General features: G+C 39.2%; 2 protein-coding genes across 4 annotated transcripts in view; both read left to right on the forward strand.

Annotated features, from left to right (window-relative positions):
* The window catches only part of TDP1 (tyrosyl-DNA phosphodiesterase 1), a 36,320-nt gene extending 18,473 nt beyond the window's left edge, over positions 1 to 17,847 (forward strand). For 2 of the 3 annotated variants that reach the window (XM_048948539.1, XM_048948540.1), the window contains exons 14-16: positions 343 to 445; positions 11,794 to 11,908; positions 17,385 to 17,847. In XM_048948539.1, the coding sequence (XP_048804496.1) occupies positions 343 to 445; positions 11,794 to 11,908; positions 17,385 to 17,458 (292 nt within the window). In that variant the 3' untranslated portion in view covers positions 17,459 to 17,847. Of the gene's footprint in view, positions 1 to 342; positions 446 to 11,793; positions 11,909 to 15,887; positions 16,026 to 17,384 lie in introns of all 3 variants that reach the window. The other variant, XR_007377723.1, reaches the window with a different exon arrangement.
* A 5,637-nt stretch (positions 17,848 to 23,484) lies between these two features.
* KCNK13 (potassium two pore domain channel subfamily K member 13) overlaps positions 23,485 to 26,765 on the forward strand; it is a 58,766-nt gene continuing 55,485 nt past the window's right edge. The window contains exon 1 of the mRNA XM_048949354.1: positions 23,485 to 23,827. Coding sequence (XP_048805311.1) covers positions 23,485 to 23,827 — 343 coding nt within the window. The remainder of the gene's footprint in view (positions 23,828 to 26,765) is intronic.

Consider the following 26,765-nt stretch of genomic DNA (forward strand, 5'->3'; position numbering starts at 1 on the left):
GCCTTTTATTTTTTAATGTTACCACACTGAAGCATTTACCAATATTGAGTTTCTATCTGAAATGTGCAGAGTAGATTCAAAAGGCTGACCTTTTCTTTATAGATCTGTATGATATGAGCAAGCTTGTATAATTTTTCACGTGGTCTATCAATGTCCTTCTGAGTATTGCCTCTGCTGTTTCCAGTCTGCTGTAAAAATAACAGTTAGGAATAATACTCAAATTACTTTCATTAAAAACTAATGTGATTTGAGGTAAAATCCTCCTGCCAGAAGTGCATTGCTGCAGCTTCAGTATTTTCTGCTGTGAAGGGTATGCCTTACTGAAATGCTTTCTCTTTGCAGTGCCAATCTATCTAAAGCAGCATGGGGAGCTCTGGAGAAAAATGGCACCCAACTGATGATCCGTTCATATGAACTTGGAGTCCTTTTCTTGCCTTCAGCATTTGTAAGTTCATAGCTCAAGTCAAATCCTGAGATAAGTTGAGAATCTCCAAGTACTGGCAAATATCAAACACGACTGAATAAATCTAGTTACTAATTCCTGTGTTTCTCTGTCAGGAAGCTTATATTATTTCGAAGCCATGTGACAGTTTCTTATGCTTTCTGTTCTGAGAACAAGGTGGTCTTCTAGTTATTTTCTAATATTATTATGTGGGTCTAAGAACTTCATAAGTAAGAGTTTAAATGCTGAGGGAGTGTTATTCCCATCCAAACTGGGAATAACACTCTCAGAACATTGAAGACAAGTTTTACCCCAAATATCCGTTAGTTTAGCCTGTGGAGCTGAGAACTAGGAGACATGGGAATGTGTAGTGAGGCATGAGGTTGATCTATCTTGCATCCAGTGTGAATGCAGCCCTTATACATTATGGGGTTTGCTGCAATAAACGCTATGCATGTGATTATCTCTTTAGCATGTGTTCCCAATGATGTATTTTGAGCATTTTTCAGATGTTTTTTTAACACATCAGGTTCATATCACTCTTGCTTTGTTTCAGTTGTCACAAAATCCTGTGATGCTGTTTTCTGTAGTTTAATCATGCATTGTACTTGAGGAAAGTGATCCATTTTTTGTGTAGGTTGTTTTTTCTTTAAACCTGCTGCTTAATAGTGGGAAGATATAAAAAAAAAAAAAAAATCTCTTGTTCTTGTTGCTACTTGCTTCTTCCTTGTGAACCTACTGGCACCAAAACATTATGAACAGCAGATAGCTTAGGATCAGAAGCAATTCAAACTTTTTCCTCTGTAAAATTTTTGTTTTTCAGAGGATTTGTTGCAAGTTTTTCTGAGAAAGTTTGTATGCCAAAAGTCATTTAGAATATTTTTCTAAAGAATACATCTTTATCACTCTTATCTTCTTCTTGACACTTACTAAGGCATTCCTGTTGTAGTGTGGTCTCTGTAAGATTAACAGTGTCAGTCTCAGGCATCATTCTCCAGCCATGGTTTCTTTTCTCTGAGTGACAACTTAGAAATTGATTAATTAGAGACTGAAGCAAAAAAATCTGATGATTTCCTACAGTAGGGAGCATTGGTATTGATAGTGTTGCACCCTAACTCCAACACCACAGGAGTAAACATTTTATACAATTAGTAATACTTTAAACATTTAATAAGGCAGTAGTGAAGAGTAGTGCAAAAATAATTTGTGGAAGGGCTTTTAAATCCTGCTGACCTAAAGGGACAAAACAACATACTAAGAAGTTGGCTGTGGTCATCTCCAGATGCTGCTGAGCAGAGAATTTATTGTAGTAGCACAATTGTTTTTAGTGGATATATTTTTGTTGGTTTTTTTTAACAACCTTTACAGGTCAGATTGAGCAGCCTTTTAGTATAAAAGCAGTATTTCTGTTCTGTGTCTGGTTTTTCGGTTGATTACTAGCTTTTGGAAAACATACATCAAATGGGGAGAAAACAAGGAGTACTTGAGTTAACATAAATCTTTTTGCCAAGAGTTGCCTGTACCTGTTTGACATCTGAGTGATCTACAAGCTTTAAGAAGAAAATATGTGTAACTGTGACAACATCAGGCTTACATTCCATTCTGAACCTTCTGTTCTATGTAGAATTTCTTGTACATGGAGCAGTATAGAGAGGATCACCAGAATTTCTCCCAGAGATAAAATTTATGGAAAAAAACATGAACCTTCTTCCTCATTCCTAAAAATTAGGATCTCCCTTCTGTCAGGTTTCTCTATAAATAACTGTTTCATTATAGAATCGAGCTTCATTGTAATGAAGCGAAATATACATTAAGGAGCATTTAATGATCAGAAAGATAAGATTCTTAAGCAGTCACAAAGTTTCAGCAATTTGAAGTTAACGTGTTACCTTCTTGAAATTAGTTTGACCCACCTGCCATTAAACACCTAGAATTACGAAAGTCGTCATTCTGATGAAAATTGTTAAAGCTTTTATTTCTGCTGGCACCAGTCTTAGCAGCTGAAACAAGATGTTTTTAGCCATTTTTCGGAAACTGAGTTACTAAAAATAGAAATATATTTTCATTCTTGTACTGCATCAAAAGGACACTGGATTTAAGTTTCAGTCAAAGCAAAGTTTACTGATGATTAAAAACACATTTAATACTTGTTAAGCATCTGCTCCAGCCTTTAGCAGAAGCCTGTAGGCTTGTTTACACAGAAAATTCAGTTATTCCACTACAAATCTTATGTGAACTGTAAAGAACTGTTTTGATAACTATTCATGGGTAAACAGTTCACAATGTCGCTCAAGCCTTCTGGTCATCAGGTGGAGAGGAGAAAAAGGCATTGGTTAGGACTGCTTTTTTCCTTCTCTGTTTAGGGACTGCAGAGAATTCTGTTCCTTATGAAAGGGAGGTTATATTGCATTACATTTTCATTGAAGTTTTTACAGTAGTTTGGTTGCATTCTTTGTTCACGGGCACACTCTAAATTTGTTTATAAAGGGCTCTCTGGGGTTAATTTTACAATGTGTAAAAGCCATTTTTCTGCTAAATCAGTCTGTTTTTGGAGAAGATAGTCAAGGTATTCCTGTTCCTTCTGTTCCAATCCCTGCTATGTTCAGAAGATCAGTATCTCCTATTGCTGTGTTGCTCTGCTATTTTTGCCATTAGTTGAAGTAGCAAGCAGTGTAAACCCTTCCTGCAATATGGAAGAGCCATTGTTGAAAATTCAGTTTGGATGAGTAAATAATGGGATGTAAAATGTTTGTTTTGTAATGTTTGTAGTGGCAAAAGGGAAGAAAAAATGGTGATTTTTCTATGCACAGTATCTCCTGGTATGCCTGTAAGTTTGTATCACATAGAATAGACAAGTGTAGGCTATCCACTGAATCTACTCCACTGCTCCTGGTATCTGCTGGGGCTTTCCCGTATAAAAACAGGCTTCAAGTCTGTGGTAGTTGGTCATGCTGTCTTACCTAACACTTGGAATTTTGTCAGTCTTCAATAGTGAAGTTCTAGTTCTCATCTTAGGGGTGTCCACCTCTCAAGAAAAAATTCTGTCATGAAAAAACGCAGTTTTTGTGCATTGTTGTCATTATTTTTGAACTGGAAAATAAATGTTGTATTTAATATTGACAGCTTCAAGCGTGAAACCTGGGGGCCATTACTCATAATATTGAACTCACGCTTGCATACTGAACGTGGACTTGAAAGTGTAAACATGCTGTATTTTGCAGTGGGGTGGGAGTAGTTTGGAATGGAATGTGGTTGTTTGGGAACCTAATGGCTTTGTGAAACATAGTGGCAAGATGAGTCACTGTCATGAAATGAATAAGTATCGCTAAAAAAAAAAACAATAAGTTTTAACTGTAGGCATCAAGGATTTGGAACCTTGACTGATGTGTTTTTTGTTTTTTATTGCAGTGTGAATTTATCCTTGTGATGCATGCACAGCACAATCTTATATCTGAAAACCAAAACTAGTTAAATGCATGCAAGATGTTTCTTTCTTGAGAACTGCCAGTTGGCAGTTATAGCAGTAGAGTGTTCAGAAAAAACTGCTGAAACTTTCCATGAACTGGAGCTAATATGGAGCTGTGATAGGTATTATAATTACCATGCTAACAGCCTCCACACTAGTTTAAAGTACTTTCTCAGGTATACCTGTACAAGTTGCTGTCACCACTGTAATATGCTGTTTATTAAGTGCATTTGTAATACTGTAGTAGACAGCAATGCTTTTGGTGACTTTTTTCCTTTTATGCGGCTTCAGGAGCATTTCAAGACTCTGGTTCCAGATATCTCTAAATGAGAGTTAATTTAGCATCTGTAACTTGAGATAACTTGTTCCAAGGCTGTTTTTCAATTGAATTACTAGATTCTACAGTGAGAGAATCTCACTCTTGTGATCCCAGACTGAAAAGTCATTCATTTCAATGGTATCATTAACCTTTGGAGTTGAGAATATTGCCTGTTGGCTCCATTCTTTGTCATCAGAGTTTATAGACGTTTTGTAATTGTATTTGAAAAAAAAAGACTAGCAGAAATTTTAGTACTTTCTCGGAGTAAAAGAATCCAATTTCTACATATACAGTAGATCAGCACCACAATAATTACTAATACAAACGAGGACAAGATCTTGATCTCATTGAGGACTGAAAGGATGAGCTGAGATTTGCAAAGGATGCTGATCTTGGGGTCATGGCAGTCGTCATTATTTGTTTGCTGTTTGAGGCCTCTCTTAAAACTGCATCTGCTGCAGGGAGGATCAGGCTCCCAGAAGCAGAAGAGTACAGTAAAGAACTTTACTTGAACGTTTTGCTGCCTCTCCACATTGTGCTCTGGTGACAGGTACAATTGCTATACGTGACTTAGCAGACCAGTCTATTAGAGGATTTACCACCTGGAAAGGTAGGTTGAAATCTGTCTCAAACATGACTAAGTAATAAATTAACTTACCACGCTTAACTACGTAATTGGTTGGTCCTACTATGATTGTAGCCTGTTTGTGGCTGTCTTCATTCCCTTGTTTGTACCACTATTGGTTCTCAGTGGAGTCCTTGTGCTTTTAATTAGCTCAAACTGAAGAAAAGCAATGAAAACTTGTGCAAATTGCATTCATAAGCTCAAAAATGATCAGGTGAATACTGATGCAAGAAAGAAGGGAAAGTGAGCAGAGAGGTGAGTGAGTATAGGATAACCAGGATAACTTGTAGGATATTCAAGATGATATTTTGGTATGGTTTTGGAACTACAGCCTATGGAAAGGGCTGATCAGAGGTTTGGAGGAAAATAGGTGCGAATGTCTGGGGGTTGGCTGTAGAAAAGCTACTATGCCTGTATACTGTATAGCCAAGCCCCTTAGTCTTTCCCTTTCCCCACACTGCTGACTCTAAGATAGCTGCTGGAGGAGTAGAAGGCAAATGGCTTTGTCTTATCAAAAATACGTTTGGAAACTCAGTGGCCAAAAGCAGGTGCTTATGGGGAAGAGTGCAATGGGCAGGCATGTACATAATAGCATCTCTAAAGATTTCTTGAGCTAGAGACTATGTAACAACTTCTTTATAAATGCTGTAATCATCTAGCATTCACAGCATGCCTAGCTGAGTTTAACAACGTCATATGAAGCATGCATTTTGAAACCTTGGTTTCATTTGATGGCTTACCCTTCTTGTATTGGAAGAGGCAATAAAGACTTGATCCCTATTCACCTTTTCTATGCTGCTCTTTCTGTAGACAGTCTTCGTTTTTCTAGGCTCAACAGTCCTAAACCTGCTCAATTGCTTTCTTGAGTGGAGCACTGATCATTCTTATTGCTTTTCTGTTCTTTTTGTTTGTTTGTTTTTTCTTCTATACTATTTGAGTGAGGAAAAAGTGCACATGAGATGCAGATATAAATCTGTGGCACACTGATGTTATCAATGTTCTTCTCACTCATTAAGACTGCTTAGCCTGCTGTGCTTTTTACAGAATGCTGTGTAGTAGGTTAGTCTTTCTTGCTAACTTGTTGAACAAAGTTGTTCATCCAAGACTGACAAATTGTATAAACAAGAAGCAAACATTTAATTTCTCTTCATTTTGAAGTTGATTTTGTGTTAATAGTGTGATTAAAATATATGCAATATAAAGATTCTTCATGCAACCTAATTAGTGCTTTCTCTACAGACCTTTCAATTTTTTTCCTATTTGTTTTACAGAAAACATGCAAATGTGCAAATGTACAGGTGGCTGTACTAAAATTCATCAGCCTTTGTGGAACAGTTTCATGTTTGAGTTTCAGACCTCAGAACACAACTTAATTGCAGCAGTTTTTCCTGTTTTTACTGGGAAATATCTGCAGAGACAAATATTCATACGTATTTCTCTATCATAGGGATAAATATCTACACTTGATTTGAGTATCAGATAATTGCATGTATGTAAGTTACACTGCAGAGTGCGTACATACAGTAGTTTCACAAGTTAAGCAGAGTTAACTCTGCATTAAAAAGCATTCTTTAGGTAACTTAGTTTGGTGTGAAGACTTCTATTGGTTCAGTATGGTCTTATTATATTATGTACTACAGTAGTCTAAACGAAAGTGTCAGAGGTAGAAATAGATTCACACATTTCCAGAAAACAGTACTGTTTTAAAGTTTATTTACCACTAGAAATATGTGCAACACAAACTGGATTAAGTGCTTTGAAACAGAACAAAAGCATTCCTGCATCTCTAGAGTCTCAAAACGCTCTAGCTGTTGCAGTGCTGTTTTAATGCTGCTGATTCCTGATAGTTCCGTTTCTTCTGGCTATTTAGTGTAGTTTAGTTTTAGTTACTAATTTTGATAGAAGTTAAGGCTTGCCTAGCACAAATGTAATATTCTTAACCTTAAAAACTCCTTTAGCAGGGGGTGGACTTAAGGACCTCTTGAGGACCTTTCTAACACTGCAATTGTGTGATTCTGCTTTCTGCTGAATACAGATTCAGAAGTAGATCACTTCTCTCTTGCCATCATTTGAATGCTAGTTTTTTTGTTGTCTTGTTTGTTTGTTTAAACGCTTTCAGAACTTATGCTTTGAGGCTGGGTCTCAGCCTGGTGTGCTAATGTAGGCTATCAAATATGTTGGGAAGTTGCTCTCAACACCGCTGCAGCTGTCATCACTTACATTTTTAGTGTTCAGTGAAAAATCAGCGGATGCTGACATTAGATCAAAAGCTTCTCTTGATTAAAAAGCAACGTTTACAGAATGGCTGTATCCTGGTACTGAAACAGCATTTGCCTTTATCTCTTTTTCTCACCTCTTACATCATCTTTGTCACTCATTTTCAAGCTTGTTCCTTCAGCTCCTGGGGATTCCTTTCCAAAGGTTGAGATATTTTACACCTTTAATATGTAAAATATATTGAGAGAACCCATCGCCTTACAGTATGGAGTTGTTCTGGAAAGCATGTTGAAGTAATAATTTAATTAGACACTCCCAGAATACTTAGAATTTTAGTAAATAGTTTGTCTAAAAAACTGGAGAAAGTAGAACTTTCTGCAGTCGTTGCTTGTGTCTGGTAAGTTTGTAAGATAAAACTGAGCTAGACTCATAGAATGGTATGAAAATGTTTGTGGAATTCTTAAATCTTTTGAATGGCCTGTTGAAGAATGTGATACTAGCCAGTGAGCTGCTGGAAATATAAACTCAATTATAGTAGTTGCTATTAAACAGGAAGGTTACCCATTTCTGCTGTCTTGTGGTACTGGATGCCACAGTTGTAAATGAATAATCAGCACAGGCATCTAGAAATAGCACTTCAGATTCTGAAATGCCTTACTGATGGTAAATATTGGCTGTTTCGTAGTTGTTTGTGGGGAGAAGATTGAGCTGAAAATGGATTTGATAGCAGTCAGTCATTTTTGCTGAACTCAAAGTGAACTGAAGCAATTTCAGTTGTAACTTAGAACTGACTTGCAGATTAACGTAATGCTACTTCACCTGCATCCAGATAAACTGAAGAGTAAAGTCGCACTGTGTAGAATTGATTGTGGGCAGAAAATAAATATAAAATATTGGTTCACTCACATTGTATGTGAACTTAAGGGCATTAAACCTTGCTCAGAGTGTTTGTGGAACTGTTATAAGGTTTTCAAATTCAGAAGTTGTAAAGACAAAACCATGTTTTGCAAGCAAAGGAGCTTTGGATGTAGGTACCCAAATTTCATTTTAGGGCTCTTGGGAATAAGTAAGCTATGGCACAGTTGAATAATTGTACTTCAGTATTGAGAAAAGGTTTCCGTGTGTTCTGGCCAGAGAATTACATTACTGTAAAGCTTCTTCGTATTCCTAATTCTTTACTGCCCAGACTAGTGAATTTTAAAGGATTTTTGCCAGAAAGATGGCTCTTCTATTTTTACCTATATGGGGAAAAAGTAGTCCCAAAATCATCCAAGTAATAAAGACAGTAAAACCATCAGCAGTCTCTAGCAGAAGTTACTTCAGTAGTGTCTAAATACATTAGTGTTTATTCCCACTTTAGTAGGGTTAGCAATTTTACCTTGTCTTGTGTGTTGTTTTTTATAATCTCTGATCTATCTTCTGTTTGAGTAGCAAAAACTTTTAAAACTATTCTACTTCATTCTCCCTTTTCCCATTCTTCCTACTAATGCCTACTTTAACAACATATGATGTTAAGGTAGTAATAAAATGCATGACTGTATCTTAAATTTTGTAAGTAGAAAAATGCGTACTTTGCCAACTGAGAGAAATGTGTCTCTTAGCATTTCAAAATTTACTGCTGTGAGCATACATGTCAAAGAACAAAATCTTGTTGTAGAAGAAAAGTTCTGGAAGAACAGGATTTGTTTGAGAAGCAAAATGTAGAAGGCAGTGGGTTTTTTTTTTTTGTTGTTGTTTTTTTCTTCTTCTTCAAGATCTTGCTGATTTGTTTTTGGAAACGGTGATGGGAGCTGTCAGCATCCAGGAAATGCTCAAAACAGAAAAAAGTGTGAACAGTGTCAATTTCTGTGTGCTCTTCTGTGAAGATAGACATGAGAGCTATTTTTGAAAACAAGTGAATCTCCTCAGAGAGCCTGAATGTAAGAATGTATTCTATAACCTAGACTTTCATTCCAGGACGTTTTTGAGGAAAACTTGTAAATAAAATTTTGTTCAGTGTTTTCTGAATGGAACACTTCTGTGGGTTAAATCTTGATGGCTGAAGAAAGCAATTCTGAAATGAAGTCTACTGATGATGTGGGACAGCATCAGAGAAATAAGGCTTAGAGGAGGGGAAAATTTATCTGCTGACTGGAAATGGAACTAGAAAGAAGACGACGGAGGTGTAGAACAAAATCTGAGAAGATAAAGATGTATGCTGAAGTAATAACAGGACAAAGGGGGGTTGTAGAAGAAATAAAGCAGAAATGAATATTTCTTTTGGGGGGTGGAGGGAGGAAAGATTAAAAAAAAAAAGACTAAAAATATGCTAGAATCTGTATAATGTACATTCTGTGGTGTGTTTTCTCTTATGCTGTGTAAGAAGCATCCAATACACCCCACTTCATAGAGGAATAGATGTGGCATTTGTTACTGATTCTTGAGTTACATTGATAGAGATTACTGACTATGCATGTAGAAGTAGTTGTTATTGTACACTGTATTCTTTGGTAGCAAAGATTACTAAAAATTCTAAATTAAGATGGTGTCAGACAAGGGTTTAACTTCAGTGCTCTTCGTCTGACACGTATATAAAGTTTATGGCAGAGTAGGAGAATCAACTTGATACACCAGGGAAGCACTGTCTACCATTCCACAGTTCTGTTATCTCCATGTGGAAGAATAGAAAAAAGCTCACAGGCAGCTGGGTTCTGTGAGACTTGCTTTCCCTGTTATAGTTTGCAATTAGAATATTAACTTATTTATAGTGTCTAGGGATGCACCTTACCCAGCTTCCTCACTTAATGAAGCAGAGCTACTGTGGGATGTGGAAAAAAGCTTTCTCCACCACTACGACTCCACTTATACAATTCCTGTGCTTTGATCTATAGCATTGTCTACTTCATGTTCTTTCCACTACGTGCATCAGTGTAGCTACGTGACTGCTTACATTTTGATATGAAGTTTCTGTCAATCCCTGAGTGACTCTGGGATCATTGGTGGTAAAGGTGTACAATTGTTGCATTTTTTTTCTAAGTAACTCTGGATTTCATGTTTAATTATTCAATTTCACATCCTCATTTGTAAAGTTTTAAAAACCTTAATGTACCTGTGTGTTGGTATACTTCGAATGGACTGCTTGATATGAGGAGACTAATCTCTACAAAAGGCTGTAGGTTAGCTTTAAAGAAGTTTATCAAAATTCCACTGACCTGAAAGGTGTAAGAAATGTAAGTTCAAAACAGATCTTGGTTCATGTGGTCGTTGTTTATTTTTTTTCTCATGTCCTTTTGTTGGAAAAACAGTGGGTTTTAAATCTACTCCTTGAAGTAATATACAGTATTTCTTCATGTATGGGAACTGCTGAATCATGGCCTGAATCTCTGATTGATCACCTGAGGTGAGCAATGAGCCAGCCACGGGAGCACAGGTGAAGGCAATTCAGCTGTGCTGCTGGAAGGGGTGGAACCTGGCTCCACCTCTCCTAGACCCCATTTAAGAGCTGACCACCACTGGGGAAGGATCTCTTCTGGAGATCCCTCCTCTGGAGTTTTGCAGCAAGCCCAGGATGAGGGTAAGCTTTCTGTCTATTCTGTTGTTATAATCTGCTCTGCCAAACTTTCTTGTTTATTTCATAATTCTAACATCTTTATATTCATTGACTATACACTTTATAACTAGAGTTTTCCTGTTACTTTCAGTCATGAAGTAAAATGAGCTTCTGTACTCCCAGGGAGTGTTTTGGACTGAACTGCCAGAACTGCTGTGATATAGCTTGATGTTGTCTTTGGTAGCTCTCCCTTTTCTCTACTGCTGTGTTTCTTGAATATTAGTTGAGAAGGTGTAAAGCTACTTTGTCTTCTGTGCTCTGCGTGGTCATATCAGTGTTGCTTCCTCTGAATTTATAAAGTGTTGGGGTCGTGTTGATGGGGACAGACTCTTTTCAGTGTCGAGCAACAATAGAACAAGGGGCAGCAGGCAGAAACTGGAACTCAGAAAGTTCCATACTAAAACAGGGAATAACTTCTTTACTGTCATTGTGACGGAATGCTGGAGCGGGCTGCCCAGAGAGGTGTTGTGGCCTCCTCTAGAGAGATTCAAGACCTGTCTGGATGCTTAGCTATGTAACCTTCCATAAGGAGCCTGTTTTAGCAGAGGAGTTGGATTCAATAATCTTTAGAGGTCTCTTCAAATCCTTATTTTCTGTTTTTACAACACTAATTCTTGATGAAGTAAAAGTTTGGTATTGTTTAAAAAAAATATTGTGTGTAGGTGGAGCTGTCAGTTCAGCCAACAGTGTTATGTGAATAAAATAGAATTACTTAGTACAACAAAATATTCCTCCACTGAGGTGTGCTGCTGCCTGTGATGTACCAGGAAAGGAATTTGGATAGAACTGTTCACAAGTCAAGTCACAACTCTATTTACCTGCTGAATGTGTAAATAAGTTGGTGGATGTGAAAGCAGCTGAGAATGTGGAGTATATCCAGTTTGAATACCTTTGGGGCCAGGCCAATTCTATTTAAAAAAAAAAAAAAAAAAAGCCTGCAATTGTAGTGGTAAGAGCAGCTGAATTCTTATGGAAACAAGGTGCTCTAGTAAGCTGTTATCTCAGTAACAGAGGCAAAACTTTGTTTCTTAAAGTAAGTTCTGCTATTGAGAAATCTACTGTAAATTGGGTTTGTCTTGGGTTTGTCTCCTAAAAAGCATTGTTTTTTTTTTTTTTTGTTTCCTATCTATTGTAGGGATTGGACAACGGTTACTTCCATGTGAAAGGGAAAATGCTTTCAGAAGGTAAAGATTCAGCAACATCTTTTCCTGTACCATTTGATCTGCCTCCAGAACAGTATGGAAGCAAAGGTAAGGTGTGGCTTTGGAAGACAAATAGCATGTTATATAAGCAGTAAGCTCATCTGAGTAACTTTAAGTTGGTTTTAATGGAGGTATGTTCCAAAGCTTTATTTTAACATTATGGCGGCTTGACTTTGCGTTTGAAATGGTAGCACTCCTACATTCTGTTTTAAGAAAAGAACTTAATATTTTGGTTCTTATTTTTCTGTATTGTTATCTAGGTTATGAATTCATCTTTTCTCATGCTGGTAGTGGCAATCATACCTGCACTGGGAGATCTTGCATCTTTTCACCTAGATTCCCCAGGACGTACTATAGTTACGATTTGCAGGAATGTGGTGCATGCTACTTTGGAACTTGCAAAGATAATGTATCTGTTTTATGAGCTTCCTTCATTCTTTTACACTTAAAGCTATTCTTAAATGTTACTCTGTCTTTCCTAGTGGAGAAACTACTGGCTTACTGAAGAAATTATAATACAATCTACTTGCTACTGTTTCATCTAGTATAGAACACATTTAAATATCAATGTCAGAGAGGGATGATGAATTGTGCCTGAGTTACTTGCTAGCAAAAGAGAAAGAATATTTTATGTATTGTAACTATTACTGTCCTGACTTTCAACTCTTCCTAATCGTGTGGTTAGATATTAGCTGATGTTCCATTAAATGCAGTGAACATCAATGCTTATGGAAAAATTTTTAGATAGTGCCAGTTGCAATTTGTTGTGCTTGGGGATGCATATGCAGCTGTACCTGATGGATAACTAATGCCATGCTGAAACTTTGGAAATTTTAAAGCTGAGATTTTTAAAAATGAGCCCATATGTGTATTCTCAAATGCATGTAACGTACAATCTTCTTTTGACAAAAATGTGGTTGTATATTTTTAAGTCCCTGCGTTCAATCTAAGGTGTTAGTGATCCTCATGTGTCTTTCATATGAATATAGAGGCTTTTTTTTCTGAATAATTTTTCATTTCCTGCATGGAAAAAAAAATCTTTAGTGAATTTGCTTGTCTGTAATCCAGCTTCTGAGTTTCAGCATTCTCCTGTAAAATAGATGGATAGAACTCAAGTTGTCTGGGCTTTGGCAGTCGAAGCAGAGTCAGCAGCCTATAGCTTCCCACATTTTTCCCGAATATTCTGTGTCAGTTCCTCAGCCTCTTGGTGGAAAAAATGTGTAAAGAATTTCTATATTAGGGATGGACTCATGAAATAATCAGCCAGTAACAATGCAGTTATCAACTCCCTAAGTCTCCAGAGAGTAGTGTAGATTTATTTTAATGAAGTCTTGAGAAGCAGAAATGCAAGTAATTATCCTTTCCATAAAGAAGCCATATTGACTGATCCCTGTAATTGAAAGAGAAAAGGCTCCAGGGGTTTTTCCATGAACTCAGATTGTCTAAGCATGGGAAAGCAAATCATACATAGCTTTCATAGAATCAGAAGACTCCTGTTAGGAGCAGGAAAGAAAAGAAACGGGAAGCATAGTAAGCAGATGGTGAGGAGCAGAGCCATTTGTTTGCCATATAAAGCTCAAAGTAGAAGACAGCAATACCAGAATGCACTCTTTTTTTCTTGTTTGTAGAAATTCCAGTCTTCAATGAGATATGCTTAGTGATACAGAATTGTAGTGTATAATTACATAACGGTGAAAGAAAAGCAGTCCCTTAGTGTGTGGAAATAATCTATTTGTAGTGGTCCTTCTTTGTCATTCTGTCAGAATGACTTTGTTATATTAATGGGTGTTCATCAGATAGGACCTGGCTTCCAATGTGGGAATTCTTACACTGTAGTAAATTCATCAAAAATCCTGAAAAACAATAAAATATTTCTCACAAGATACAGTGATGATCTCATCAGTAAATGATGCAAATTATCTATCTGGTTTCATCCATAATTTTAGTCTTGATCCACAATCTTTTAAAATTTTGTGTTCATAACACAATGATCTGGTGTCTGTCCTTTTCCCCTCGTCTATTGTGTCACACAGATCTGGTTTGCCTTGTTAGTTAGACAGCAGACTTCATTCTAAAACTGAAACTTGGGCATAGCACGAAAAAGATTTCTTAGAGAAACGATCTTGAAAACATTCTTGCTCTTCTTTTAGTAATTTGAACAGTGTAATTTCAGATCACTGTGAGGAAGATATCTTCTTGTTTTGCCTTGCCCTGCTCTTTCAGAGAAATAGTTGATTCTTCACTGAAATGTCATCATAGGTCACTGAAGTATGTGTTGATGTGGCTTAAGATGTTGCTGATGGAGTAATTGCAGTGTATTACCTCAGTGGTGCACACGTGAAATTTTCCTGTTGCTTTCTCTTAATTTTCAGTTGTACTTCAAGCTTGCACATAGGTGCACTTTATAATTGATCCACAGTTAAATTACACCTGCTTGTGTTGATCTTTCATTTGATCATAATAAACACGGAATAAAATATAACGCTATTTAATGTAGCTGGTAGCAGTGTAGTTCTTCTGGATTGAAGTGAGGAGTTTGTAAGATGGCTCCTCCGAGGGAAATCATATCAGAAATATTTTCACATCACATAGCAACTTGATTTAACTACATAGGATTGTTTTTATATAGAAATTAACAGGAAGTAATGATTGTACAGTGAACTAACCCAATGAATCAGGGAATCTGGTTTACTTCATGCTATAGCGAGTTGCTGTATATTTTTGCTATCTTATCTGCCTCGCTTCTTAGTGAATTGCACTTTCCAGATATGTTTGTGTGATTAGTTTTCTGCTTTAGTGGTTCTACTTTCCACTTGTTTGGGGCTTGTTTTTTAGGGTAAAATATTTCCAAAACACTTTTCTGTACTGCTGTTTTGCTAGATTTCTGTAATAAGTGTGTGAGATTAATAAATCTTAGAGCTACTTAGTACTAGGGATGTTTTGATGCAACTTGACTACTGCTATGTCCAGTTTCTTGTCTTCCCTCTCACGCAAGTATGAATTCATAGTGGTTGTGATGAGAACATAAGTGATACTAAAGGAAAAGATCTTTCAATCTGGAGGCTACTTAGTACAATTGACAGGTAAACCTACAGTCTGACCGTGGCCACTGTCTGTTGTTCATCAATATTTGAATTAATGTATATTGTATATATTGTATATATCTACTCCATTAATACAACAAACTCCTGGTAAAAGCTACTGCTCACTGTCATTGCATCTTGTTTCCCATATAATGATCAGTTAGTATGGGAATCTTTGAGTGAACTGACCAAAGATTGTCTTTGTGTAAAACTAAGATTTAATGTCCAAATTATCTTGAGAGCCTTAGGAAGTCAACTCAGTCCGTAGAGTTCATCCATTCAGGCATAAATTCAAAGCTTCATCTCTGGTTTCTGCAACTTTGTAAGACTTGTTGGAGTGAGAGTTGGTTGTTTTTGTTTTCCTCATTGAGTGCTCATAGTCCTGGCAATCAGAATTCTATTCTTTGGAAATATTGGAAATATATCCAACATGTATGCCTGGTCTGCCTTTTTCCCTTTACTGAGACCTCTCAGGTACAATTTTTTTTTAATTGAGAGGAACTGAGAGGACAAGAAAAATTGTTTTTAAGTATCATGTCCTGCTCCCCTCAACAACAACAACAACAAAAAGAGAGACAGAAAAGAGAGGCTAAAATAAATTGGCATTTTCTGCAAGAGGGATTAAGTTTGCTGTTACTAAAATGTGTATGTAGATGGCACAGTTTGAAGAGTTGAAAACCTTGACTGTAGTATCACCTTTCTTTATGTGTGACCACTTATTTCTCCAAAACGAATTTTCTAACTGGAGATCTTGTGAAATGTTGTGAGAGAGGATATAAGTATCCATTCTGTGTTGAGAAATCAACAAGGAATAACTCATCCAGGTCTCCATTTGCACTGCAAAAGACACTTGTATGACACTTTAAACTCTCAGGAAAGAATAACAAAGATGCTTTAATTGTATTTTTATACTTTATTCAATTGTACGTTCCTTTAATTCACAGACTTTCTGGATTTGGCTGTACATACTGTACTGCCATCTGTCATACGCCTGAGAACATGAAGTTTTAAGATGGCTTGCGTACATGCTATTGACCTACACAATATACTGTATTTGCAAAGTCCTGTATTTTTAACATCAGGTAAGATTTAATTTTTTTTTAATATCACTTAATGAAAACCTGCAACAGCAAAACAATCTTATTGTACCATTGCCAGCTCATCATTTCAGATTCTGTAGCATTGACTCAAAGTGTGTGTGTGGGGGGGGGGGGGGGGGGAGGGGATTAAGGGATTAATTAGATGTACTTGGAAGAAATTGTTTTTTCTTCAGGGCCCTTCTATCTTTGAATTGTTATAGTTTATTCAGTTGTGAGAGAATCTTTAGTAGTCTGCCCAAATATAACTGAAATAGTGCATGGTCTGAGATTTCAGGTAATCTTGGAGTAGCAGTGGGGTAGAAATGCCACATTTGTTTAATTGTGAGCTAGCTGTAGTGTCAGAGTTCTGCTGCTTTATTAATGATCCAAGGAAAAGCTACATTGGGTTAGACAGTAATTCCAGTAAGGGGTATTTGAGACAATGAAGCAGAAGTAAAAGACTAGATTTCAGAGTTATGAAAAATGAGTGTTTTGAGCACACTTGAAAAATGCATAGTGAGGCTATAAATAGGGAATAGTTCATCTTTTTTGTTTTTTTCCTTCAGAAAATCAGCAGATTTAATTTTCAAAAACTTGGAATTGAAAACTTTGAAAAGCTTGTGAATATACATCAGTAAGGAAATAGGGTCCTATGGCATTTGTGTATGTGGTCATTGTCTTTCTCTTGTTGCTGTTGCTCCTATTAAGTGATATTAAAAAAAACCTAAATCTTACCTGATGTTAAAAATAACTATATTGTAATTTGTTTCACCAATAGTTTCACACATAAAATATCAGATTTCTAAGAAAAACAGGCTAGGATTATGTAAGATTATTTGAGGAGAAAAGTCATTCTGAAAGAGGAGATTGCTCTATTTTAGTAAAAGTAGCCTGAGAGAAGTAGAATAATAGCCTCACATCAGAGATCAGCGGCTTTTCTGCGACATGTACATGGGAGGAAGAAGAGCTTACAGCAGGCTGCAGAGCTAGCGATTGTCTCCTGCTGCTTTGCTGCTTTTCCTTCCTGAATTCTTCCTTCCCAAGATTTGGAATAGCTCCTGTATTTTGAGAAGTGGAGAGTGGGAACAGTCTGCTCCAAACCTGTTGCTCATCTGTAGATGTAATGTTTTAAAAAGTGAGGTGTAAACTTGAACATTTTAGAGTTCATGCAGGGTTATTTTTAGGTATCAAAAATTAAATCTTACTTCCTTTTTTAAAAAATAAATGAATTGGTAAGTTGAAAATCTGCATGGGAACTTTTATCTCTTCTATCTTACAAAGGGAAGAGATGAAGAGGCAGGTCAAAATTTTGCATTTAGTAAGTGAATTTGTCACAAATATGTTTCTTGTTTTGGTTTACAGACCAACCGTGGATTTGGAATATTCCTTACACTAGTGCCCCTGATACGCATGGAAATATGTGGGTTCCGTCATGAATGTTTCCAGTGTTTTGTGATGTTTCACTTGCTGACACTGAGCCTGCAAGACTAATGCAAGACTGCTTATTTCTTTCTTAAAGCTGTAATGTCTGCTAAAAAGGCTATGTTGAAGTTGAAAGGTAAATGTTGATAATGGAGAGATTCTTGAAGAATTCGTAACAATAAATGAACTTGTAACTGCATTTTTAAAAGTAACTTTTTGTATGTCTTCTCATTAGTTCTCTTTCCAGTATACTTTTCAAGACTGAAAGCAGACTGTCCTCAGAGATTCTCTCAGTATTTTTAGCAGTAGTGGATTTAAATGTTATTGAGAGTCTACCAGTTGGCCTCAGCACCTCTTAAAAAAAATTGTGTTAAGTTTAAATAAAGTCAACCTTGTTTATGTATCCTTTGTTCTGTCTTTTGTTCCATCTTCCAAGAGTATACACTTGCTTTATTAACCATCACTTCTAGTGCAAGCTCTACTACTAATGGGTTTGGCTTCTTGCAGCATGTCACATCAGTTATTTACTAATCTTGTGGGTTTTTTGGTTTTTTCCATTTGCAGACACAAGTGCAGTCAAAAACACTATAATTTAAGCAAGCCTGGGTGCTCAAAAGTAGTCTTAAATATGTTATGGTCCTGCAGCCCCAAAATCTTACTTCACTGTGCACTATTTCGTTTATTATTCCCTTTTGATTTTAAATGATCTGACTAGGTAGCAGTTCCACTGTTGTCTCTTTCTTTTTGTATTATCATTCTCCAGGGTGATGTGGGCTACAATGGGAGGTGTGCCTAATGTCTGTCTGTTTCATTCAAGAGTTATCATAAAGTAAGGTGTGTTTTTACGAAGGCATATAGCAAATGCTATGAAGTGCTGCTGCTTTGCTATCTTAGGAACTCTAGGAACTCGGCATGTTTCAACTTCAGCTTTCCAGGCCTCATCTAATCCACTGTCAGAAGATCATTCTGAAGCCCTTCAATGGGAGCAAAGTGATCCTTTCTGTTAGAAAACTCATGAAATCTTTTTATCGTGTGGCTGTTATCCAAAGCAACCAGAGACGGGTCCTTACCTGTATCTTGTGATACCTTAATTGTTAGCAGCCCTGCGCCAAGGGCATGGTTCATTGCACCTCATTGTATGAGCAAGGCCTTGGGCATAGCAACTAGGCTGGAGAGGAAGCTGGGGGGTAGGAGGGGGAGAAAACAGTTAAAGTATGCTATCTGAGGCACTGCTGGGTGGCAGACTTGTACAAAAGAGTTGGTTCGCTTACCAGTATGTGGTTTAATGTTCCAAGTAGAGTTTGAGCTCAGTTGACACATATGCATGTAATTTGATTTTAACTTTCACTCTCCCAGAACAATAGGTAAAACTTGTTTTGAAGAAAGTGAAGTGCCAAGGTAGTTGTGTGCTTTTGCAACCAGTCCTGTGCATCCCAAACACGTATGGACTTGATGGATGATATGTTAGAAGTGAACAGAAAACTTTTGAAAACACCTTTAGCCAGAAAATACTGATCAATCAGAACAAACTTGAGAACATTTATTGTTCTCTTAAGATTCCATTTTGACAGAGTGCTTTAAAATTCCATTTTTCCTATCACCCTAATTGTTTGTTTCATGTATTTTTTTCTCACAATTTTGCTGTTTTCACATCAGATTCTCTTGAATCTAGTAAGTAGCTGAACTGCAAATAATCATTTTTATCTAGAAGACTGGATTTCAGCATTGTCTGAACAAAGTTGGGGCCCTAATATTCAGGAGGTGATGCTATGAATGAAGCAAAGGAGAAAACAAATTAGCCCAAGCTAAAGCAGCACCTGACATATATAACTAAGTTTGGCTGGGTACTGTTACTGTTCTCTGTAATACTGTAATCCTATTTGCATTAAAGAAATCGATGAGATTTTACAGTTGTAGGATTAATCACTGTGACCCAAACTATCAGAATTTTAGGCAAAAGATGGCATTAGTCACACCACTACTTCTCTTTACAATAGAATTTCTTTTATTCTGACCAATTATAAATGAAGGGCAAAAGCAGAAAGCATAGTGAAAATGCAGAAAGTGTTGAAAGGAGATGAGTACAATCAGAGAAATAATTCTCTATTTTAATGTACAGGTTTTATCCGCCTGGCTTTTTTTCTCCTCCTGTAATATATTGGGTCTTCTGCTTCATTTATCAAAATTGATTCTACTAATGCTCTGACTCTGTTCTGACTATATGGAAGTTGTTTTGCATGAAGAGGTTTCTTCCTTAACATGCAAATCACCACTGTACATGATTTCAAGAGCAATCTGGGAATCTTTTTAGTGATTTTTACATGATCTCTGGGCATTATATGTTGACTAGTTGCCTAAACGTAATTTCTTTTAAATTGCCTTTTTCTTTCAAATACTTTTGTAGTAACTCTTGCTCCTATGGTTCTTAAAACAGCACCCTGCTTTGTGAAGTTCTGACTGTACTGAAATGCACAAAGTTTTGGCACTAACTGCATGCATCGTGCTCTCTCCTTGTGACTTTCCTTCTGTTCTCTTGAAGTTGGAAAGAGTAAAGTTGAGGTGATTTGTTTGGTGCTTTCTTTTATAACCTATATAACACGTGTATGTAAGCTATTACAGCGCAACAATATTCTGCAGAATAACAAAACAGTCTGTACTTTCTGAAAAATCCTCTGTGGAAGCACGCATCCTTCTTGTGATGCCTTGTGTGACCACATGTTGTTCTTCTTGCAGAAATAATTGTTATATGCAGTGGCTTTTTATTATTTTTACTGAATTCTGCCTTCTTTCCTTTCTACTAAGGCTATTACTAGGAAGTGGGTAAGTAAGCAACTGTGAAGTGGCTTCCAAAAAAGGTCTGGTTGTTCTTGAGAAGGGCTCTTGAGGAATCTCTTGTGAGGACTATTGAGTCCCGACTGCCTTACATCCTCTGTACCAAAAGGTAATATTCAAATGAAAATATCTGCTATAGCTCTAAGCACAAATGGAAGATTATCTTCTCTAAGTCTAAAATATGATTATCCTTCCATTTTAGTAACTGATTTTAAAAAGACGGATGATGTAGTCACATTTCTCATTTCTGAAATTCTTTTTGTACAACCAGGTTGTCATGTTTGCTGCTAAGCATCTGCTTTGTGAAAGATACAAATAGGTAGATAAAGGCAAGAAGTGATATCATGTTCAGTAGGACTCCCCCAGAGATGCAATCTCTTTGAAACTTAGCAATGCAACAGGCATATTGAAATGTTTAGCCTACTTTATGCCAGTGTCACGTATTTATGAAGGCTTTCTTTAATTTCAGATTTTTTGTTAATGTCAAGGTTATGAAGTTTTGAAATAAGTTTTGCTCAGCCTCAGAAGTAGCGGAGGAGGGACTATTTGCTTTACTTCCCTAGCAAGGTACTTCATTACATATAAAAATTGCACAGGAGTAAGCTGCAGCTCTTGTACAGCTTCTCCAAAGAGAAGCCATGCATTTTAGTTAAGCTTATAACTTCTGAATGTGATGCTTAGTTAAAAAATATTGCCACTATCAGTGAGATACAGAAACCAAATCTCTGTCTGAGTCTTATCATTTAACAATATCAACAGACCAAGTAAATACCTTGGGTTTTTTGTTTGTTTTTTTTTCTTCTACTATTTACAATTATAATAAACCTCACTCCACCGATTGATTTTATCTCTAAAAGCCTGCACAGGTAAACACAGTGAAACTGTGTTGGTGGTGCTGAGGTGTGTAAGGCAAACGTAGCACATTTCCTGACAGCGATACCACAAATGGGTATACTTAACTTAATCACTTCAGTCTCTCAGCATGTTAATTTGGGCTTGGGGTTAATCTAATTATCATCAAGATGTTTCATCTTGTTTTTTATTTTTTTCTGAAGCTAAAAGATATCTTATGCCAGTGAATACATTGTATTTTTTAATTCAACTGTGCTTAAACACTCAAGGTGAGCAACTGCATGACCAACTGCATCTTTGCACTGTTCCTATTCCACTCAAATTTTTCCACCAATGGGGAGAGTGCCTTATTTTTTTTTTTTTTACAAGAAATTGTTATTTAAAATAAAAGCACCTTAATTTTAAAAATGAATGTAAAAGAAGAAAAGGAGCTTAAAACAATAAAAGGTGTCCTACTTGTGGTATCTGTTATCCATCTTTTCATTTTCCACGTCAGGGTTCCAGTCCTGAAGCCCCATATTTGCTCAGCCCCAAGTAGAAAGAAAATCCTTAAAAAAGGCTGCTCTCTCAAGAGATTAAATCAGCACACAACCTTTGTAATACTTTAATTTTGTGAAGATTTCATGTTTTAATTAGATTTGACAAAACTTGCAATTTTTGATGCCTAGTGATAGTAGTACACTTCATTGTCTCTCAGAAATATGCCATGTGTTCTCTACCTGTATGAATGTAATGATCTCTGTACCCAGAAGGCCAACACAACACTAACATGGCAGTGGATCATTCTTTGTGATTGTTCTTCCCGTTCCTTTGATCAGTTATACTATGGATATGAGCAGGTAAAGGCTTGTTGCTCCTACTGTGCTTATTCAAGCTACCTCAGAAAATGGTGGATAGAAATGGGATGCTCAGTCCATTCTGCTGCCCCTGCTAGGACAGCACTGATGTTGGGCTATCTGCTTTCTGACTGGCAGAGCAAGGCAATAAACTTATTTTCCTCTAACAAAAACTGTCAATAATATTAAAGGTACAGTGGCATTTCCTACAGATGCATGTGGTTACCTTTTGCACTTGGTACAGTTGGGTAAATCTGGTGTTTAGTCTTCCTCTTTTTAGCTGTTTATTGTCTTCTAGCATCACTACTAATTTTAACTGCCAAATGCCAGTGTGCTCTGAAGACTAATGAAGAGGGGAAAAAAAACAACCCTGCAATAAAATGAGTTATATGTTGCCTATGAGCGACAACACATTGGAAAAACAAAGAGGAAGTTTGGATCTCCCTCATCCTCAGCTGTTGGTGTGTGGTGCAATGTGGCTCCTCTCTCAAAAACCAGGACCCAGGCCCAAGGTGCAAACGCAGCCCGGGCCCTGAGCCTGGATGCAGCTTACAGCGGGTGTGCCACTGCCTGTTGTTAAGGGACTTGTGGAACCACCCATATCTGAATTCCTATCGCACTTGTGCTGCAACATAATTAGTGGGAAAGGGGGGGGGCAAAGAATGATAGGTAGTAATATCTCGCTAATCTACTTTCTAAAATAAAATACACGCATCACGTCTTTCACTGGAGAGAAAATGTGGTACTATACAAATATGTTCTGCAGAGCTGAGTGCCAACACCCCACTGTTCTGAGGTAGGATTCAGCACCGTGCTTATTTCTACAGAAGGTTTTGATCGTGAGAGCTCCGACACCGAAAATAACACAACTCTGCTCTGCACTCGAGTTGAAGATCCGCGTCTGTGTTCCACACACGGCTCCCTCGAAGGCAGGGCGCGGGAAAGCGCAGAGAAGTTGCTGAGGAGAGAACCTGTAACGACAGAGGCGCCCTCTTTCGGCAACGTGCAGTACTGTTTCGTGCTCTCACGGCACGAGGACGCCAACTTCGGGTTCCTGTAGCAGCCCCGAGGTGCTGCAGCACTGCACGGCGCCCGCCGAAGCACTCACACCCGCGGGCTCCTGACAGCTGCCCGAGCCCTCAGCCAGGCAGCGGCGGGGCGGGGAGGCCGCCCCCCTGCGGGCCGGAGGCCGCGGGGCAGCGACAGGTGCCGGCTCGGCGCGTGTGGGCGTCGGCCGAAGGGAGCTTCTCTCAGGGGCGCCTCGTAGAGAGCGGGGACCGAGGCGGCGGGGCGAGCGCGGTGCCGCCGCCCCCTCGGCAGGCTAGCGGCGGGCGGGCGGGCAGGAGGCGCTTGGCGGTGTCCCTGCGCCCCTCTCCGACGCGCTCGGGGCGGGGGAACGAAGGGGATATGAAACTCGCCGCGGCCCGTGCGGCGCTGAGGGGCTGCGAGGTGCGGGCGGCGCCGCGATGCCTGGCGGCGGGAGGGCCCCGACGTAGCGGCGCGGTGCCGCGGGGCGGAGGATGGCGTGCGGCGGCGGCGGCTGCTGCTGCTCGGGCGCGGGGCGACTGAACGCGGACAACGCGCGGTTCCTGCTGCTGGCGGTGCTGATCGCGCTGTACATGCTGTGCGGCGCGGCCGTCTTCTCGGCCATCGAGCTGCCCGGGGAGCGGCGGGCCAAGCAGCGCTGGGAGGAGCGGCTGCAGAACTTCACCCGCCGCCACAACCTCAGCCGCACCGAGCTCCGCGACTTCCTCCGCGAGTATGAGGAGGCGAGCGTGGCCGGCATCCGCGTCGATGACATCCGGCCCCGCTGGGACTTCACCGGCGCTTTCTACTTCGTGGGCACCGTCGTTTCCACGATCGGTGAGTACCGGCGAGCGGCTTCTCCCCGCCGCGTGGCGGTGCGGGTCGGACGGGGCGGGCGGCGGCCGCTCCTCGGGGCTCGGTGTTGGTGTCGGCCAACAGGTGCGTGTGTAGCGCTGCTCCGCCAGCGAACCGAGCGGGGTCGGGCCGAGGAGCTCCGTGGGGGGGGGGGGGCATGGGGGAACGCGAAGACGTGGAAGAGGGAAGCGCGGCGGTGGAAGGGGCTGGCTGCAGCGCTCGGGGGCTGTCGGCAGAGGGGCTGCGTGCGGGCGGCGGTCTGCGCGGTTATCGCCGCGGTAAGCGTGGCTGCCGCTTTTTGTTAATAGCATTTCCAATTCAAATCTGTTTCCCTCCACACAAGAAGCGCTCTGAGGGGTGGCAGCAATTCTTCCAGCAGTCTCTGTTACCGCGTGCTCCCTGGCTGCAGGCGGGACGCCTCACCGTACGTACTGTGGGCGAGCGTTGGCCCGGCCAGGTGTTACAGCTGGGTACTGCCCGTGGTTCTGCCCAGCCTTCCTCGGCACCGGGTTCCTTAAGCTGGAGATAATTTGGTGGTGAATGATGCAGTCAGGTTGGCTTTGTGCTACTCAGGGCCGTCACATCTTCAGTCTGAAAGACCTCAGAAGCATCCTTACATGTTTTGCTGAGTTACTGCTTTAAATGACTTTATAACGTTGTTCAGTCGGTATTTGAGAACTGTGTTTGAGAAATCTCCCGTAATATTTGTTTGGTCTATGGCTGAAGTATGTTGGTGAGCCTAATGGTTTCTATTGCAATAGAATCACAGGGAACAGAGCTGGGACCACATGTTCCCTGCTCCACCTCTGCTCCAAGGGGAGGCACCCATTGTGCAGTTACTTCCCCACAGGTGTTTGAACAAGCTGGTGTTTTAGAACTTGAAATGTTGGAGATCCCACAAGGAATCAAACTCAGTGCATCATCACACTCATAAGAAAAACACTTTTTCCCATTATGTACCTTATTGAAACTCAGCGATTTCCCATGTTTTTGTCCTGTTCTCTTTAAACACAGAGAACGCCTTTTTTTTTTTTTTTTTTTTTTTTTTTTTTTTGTGCCCAAGGGCTGTAGCAATGTGTCCTGTCTTTTCCCAATCCGGAGAACCACAAACCACAGTATTATAAAAGCGCTTAACACTGATGCAGTTAATCATCACCTGTAATACTTGGTGCCAGTTGTTCTGAGTGTTAATATTTATTTTTTCTTGTATACAGAGATTGTTAAGGGAAGCAGAGTCTCTGTGGTCTCATTAGCTGTAATTACTTTAAGGATAAGCACCACTTAGCCACTCACACTTCCTAGTAATTCCTCTGATTTGCTGATTGCCATTGCCTACAATTTAGCACTGTGTTTCTGCAGATGATGCCATGGAGAACCATTTTCCTTCACATTGTATATAGTCAGTACTCTGAAGTTTTACATCCTGTGCCTTCTTTTGGCCTGGCTTTGCTCTCAGTCTCACCAGTGGTGTTGTTTTCCCAGTTTTATCAGTTTCATCATTCTTTCTATGTCCTGTCAGTGCTGACTATCTTATCACTGGCATCACTCTTCCTTAACCTTCCCAGAAGTGTGGCTGTTCTGTGAGGCTAGCTGTGTGTTCCATCACTTAGCCTGTGGCAGGCAGGACTCTCCGGGTGATTTTTGTCACTTCCCCAAGGCTGCACCACACAGGTGCTTTCTCCTGTGTGCTCTGCAAGCACACATCTGTTTTTATTAACTGTATTGTGGCTGTGCCTAATGCTAGCCTGTGTTTTACACATCTCTGATCAACAGTGTGTCTCTCTTCTCGGCCCCTTCTGAATGGCCACATCTTCTTTCATGTCCCATTACAGTGCCTCAAAATCGATGCACGAGTCCATCTGGGATCTTGCTGGGCTGAGGGAACTGGGAGGATTCTTTCTTGTGTTTTTCAGTCTGTTCTTCTGGTGGCTACAGCCATTTTGACAGCTAAGTAACATTTAGTTTTCAGCTAAGAACGCTTCTTCAGGAATCAGTGCTGTTGTAGTACATTCCTTTTATCTTCCAGTGTTTGTACTATTTACTGGTATCAAATATTTTGATTTGGCAGGTAAATTGTTGCAAAAGCAGCCATCTTTTATTTCTTCTATAAACTCTATATTATTTTTTTCTCATCCACCTGGTGAAAATTATTTTGTTACCGTACTGTAAATGTATTTCAACTGCAGTAAGTAAGGAAAATCCAACCACTTTGGTACACTGCTAAAACATTGCTGAGGCATTACCTATAGCATCAACTGCTTGCTTGTACCTGAACTGCAAAGTTTATCACTGTGGGGTTTTGTCTCTGAGAGGAAAGAAAAGAGATTTGTAATATCTAAGAGGATGATACTGTCTTTTAATTAAGTCTCACATAAAATATTTCTCACCCAGATATCAGCTTTTGATATCAGTGCACTGAGTCAGTGGTTTGAAAATAAATATAACTGACCTATACGAAACTCAACAGAGCTAATAAAATAGACTAATAATAGACTAATAAGCATAATTAGTTTGTTTTAGTTTAGTAATTTAAAGTTTGTTCTGTAAAAGGCTTTATTCAACCTGTAACTCCTCTCTTTGATGTGTCTTTTGCTTAGTGTGATCCTGCATTAAGCATTCAGATTATCCATATAGTGGAAAGATTAGAAGTTTAAAAAGGCAGCCACCATGCCCAAATGGGAGATGACCTGTGCTAGACAGATCCTGAAAAAGATAGAGGCAAAGCCTCTCCATCAATGAAAGCAGCTACCTGCTGGGAGGAGCCCAAGCGTGTAAATGAATCATAGAATATCCTGAACTGGAAGGGACCTACAGGGATCATTGAGTCCAATGTCTGGCTCCACACAGGCCATGTATGTTGCAGACTCTTCCATAAACCCACTTTGTTTTCCAAGTTAGATGTGTTTCACTTCCCACATAA

The sequence above is a fragment of the Lagopus muta genome, chromosome 6, assembly GCF_023343835.1.
Source record: "Lagopus muta isolate bLagMut1 chromosome 6, bLagMut1 primary, whole genome shotgun sequence".
Classification (NCBI taxonomy): domain Eukaryota; kingdom Metazoa; phylum Chordata; class Aves; order Galliformes; family Phasianidae; genus Lagopus; species Lagopus muta.